We start from the raw sequence: 2610 nt of genomic DNA on the forward strand, positions 1-2610 counted from the left end.
TGACGCACAAAAAATGATTTATTTAATTATTTTCTTTGCAAATTTTCAAGTGAATTCCTGCATATTTGAGATGAGGGAATTTCTAAGTTATCAAGTTTTCTTTCATCAGTTACAATTTTATCACAATACATCTGGTGTTTAATTCATGCAGGGTTCTAGTGGGTTTGTATTCAGGATCTATTTCTATATGGAACTATCAGACAAAGGTAAATATTTTTTTTTTAAGAATTATGTTACATATACATCAAAATCAGCCACCAGTATAAAATATATGTTGGAATATAAATACACATTAAAGATAAATTAAACCACACATGTATTTATACACTTAATTACTTTTAGTGGCTGATTTTGGTGTATAAATAGCATTTTTGTTTTTTAAATTGTGAAGTTTAGGCATAAGAAGAATGATAGTTAACATGGTAGAATATATTTTTTGTTCTTGAAGTTTGTCAACAGTTTTAAAAATATCTCTAAGTTTTATTTTGTTTTAATTTTTTTTCCAACAGTTTTTAATCTGTATACTGTCAATGATATATTTAATGCAAATCAAAATTTTTTAAGACAAAATTAAAACAAAATAAAACTTAAAAGTATTTAAAATTTTTTAACAACATTCAAGAACAAAAAAATATACTTTTAACCTAGTTAATAAAAACTATTAAGAAGATTGCATTATTATTGTATTAACATTTGTTTTGACGCTATGACAGACTGAAGAGAAGTCATTCAAGCTTAGTGAATCACCAGGTAAATGTCACAATTCAGCATTTGTCTAATAAGATCATACTCTTCTGCATCCTTCCCTATATGTCTTGTTCTGTATTTCACCATCTCTTAATGCTTGCAGTAAGATCTGCCAAGTTCATTGCTCGCGAAAATTGGGTTATTGCTGCGTCCGACGACAAGTATATTCGAGTCTGCAGTTATGAGACAGGCCAAAAGATTTCAGAATTTGAGGAACATACAGATTACATTAGGAGTTTGGCTGTGCACCCTTTCCTGCCATATGTTGTGTCAGCTTCTGATGATAATGTTCTAAAATTGTGGGATTGGAAGAAGGGTTGGGCTTGTCTTAAAACCTTTCAAGGACACTCACATTATGTGATGAGTGTAGCATTTAACCCCAAGGATCCATCTACCTTTGCTAGTGCATCCCTTGATGGGACTTCAAAGGTATAATTACTCAAGTATGTTACGTGTTCACCAAAATCAGTCACCACTATTAAATACATGTTGGAATACAAACATATATTGAAAACACATTAAACCACACAGGTATTTATATGCAAATACATTAGTGACTAATTTTGGTGTATAAATAGTACTTTTGATAATTATTAGTTCTCTGATCAAATCAAAATAAAAATACAGAGATATTAAAAAGGTTTAATTACTCTGTTGGTCCCTATAATTTCATACAATTTTTAATTAGGTCCCTATACTTTTTTTCTTTTTAATTGAGTCCCTACACTATTTTTTTTTTCAATTAAGTCCTTTTTACTAGTAATTGGCTTAATTTTATAGGAATCCAATTAAAAAAAAAAGAATTGATATAGGGACCTAAATAAAAGAAAAAAAAAGTGTAGGAACCCAATTAAAAAAAATTTTGGTGCAAGGACTCAATTAAAAGGAAAACAAGTATAGGGACCTAATCGAAAATTTCGCGAAACTATAGGACCAACACAGTAATTAAACCTATTAAAAATGCAAACCTGGTTAGAGAATAATACAGATATAAAGACAAGTAAAATGTCTTTGTATTAGTCTAATCAACTCATTAGTAGTTAACACTTTGATTCCATTGTGTTTTCATTTGTAGATTTGGAGTGTTGATTCCTCTGCTCCAGGTTTGACCCTGGAGGGACACTTGAAAGGAGTGAATTGTGCTGATTACTTCATAAGCAATGATAAAGAATATCTTATAAGTGGTTCTGATGATTACACTGCAAAAGTGTGGGATTATCATTCTAAAAACTCTGTACAAACACTTGAAGGACATGGAAACAATGTCACAGCAGTGTGCTCTCATCCTGAGCTTCCTATTATAATAACAGCTTCAGAGGATTCTACTGTCAAAATATGGGATAATGTCACATACAGGTACATCTATCTACTTGAGGTCTCATTTTCTCTAATCTAATAATATAGATATATTTTTAACATTTTTAATTGTTGTCATTAATTTTCAGGCTTCAAACCACCTTGAATTTTGATCTTGGGAGAATATGGAGTATTGGATACAAGAAAGGATCATCAAGGTAATTACCTCAAACTTTTAATTTCCTTTAAGAAAAATTTCTGATTTCTTATCTTTTGTTGCTAACTTATAATCACATTGATCATTACTTGGTGCAGGGTTGCTTTTGGTTGTGACAAAGGATTTGTTATAGTTAAGATAAACATTCAAGCTGTCAAACAAGATTAAAAGTGCAAATTAAACTGCTTCATCATACTTTGGAAGTAAATGCTATGCTGCTGCTGCTACAAGATGAAAGAGAATAACATTTACTCAGCTGTTGGTTTCGTTTGTATTTTAAGTTGTTATTTTTGTACATGATTTGCACCTACTTTGAGTTGTGACTCTTCACTATTGTAATATACAACCAT

The 2610-nt window shown here is 30.3% G+C and overlaps 1 protein-coding gene across 1 annotated transcript in view; it reads left to right on the plus strand.

The window, feature by feature from the left end:
• LOC107459531 (coatomer subunit beta'-1) overlaps window positions 1–2610 on the plus strand; it is a 4880-nt gene extending 2270 nt beyond the window's left edge. The window contains exons 2-7 of the mRNA XM_021126818.2: window positions 110–206; window positions 714–750; window positions 851–1176; window positions 1823–2103; window positions 2193–2261; window positions 2359–2610. Coding sequence (XP_020982477.2) covers window positions 110–206; window positions 714–750; window positions 851–1176; window positions 1823–2103; window positions 2193–2261; window positions 2359–2428 — 880 coding nt within the window. The 3' untranslated portion in view covers window positions 2429–2610. The remainder of the gene's footprint in view (window positions 1–109; window positions 207–713; window positions 751–850; window positions 1177–1822; window positions 2104–2192; window positions 2262–2358) is intronic.

This window comes from Arachis duranensis, chromosome 7, assembly GCF_000817695.3.
Source record: "Arachis duranensis cultivar V14167 chromosome 7, aradu.V14167.gnm2.J7QH, whole genome shotgun sequence".
NCBI lineage: Eukaryota > Viridiplantae > Streptophyta > Magnoliopsida > Fabales > Fabaceae > Arachis > Arachis duranensis.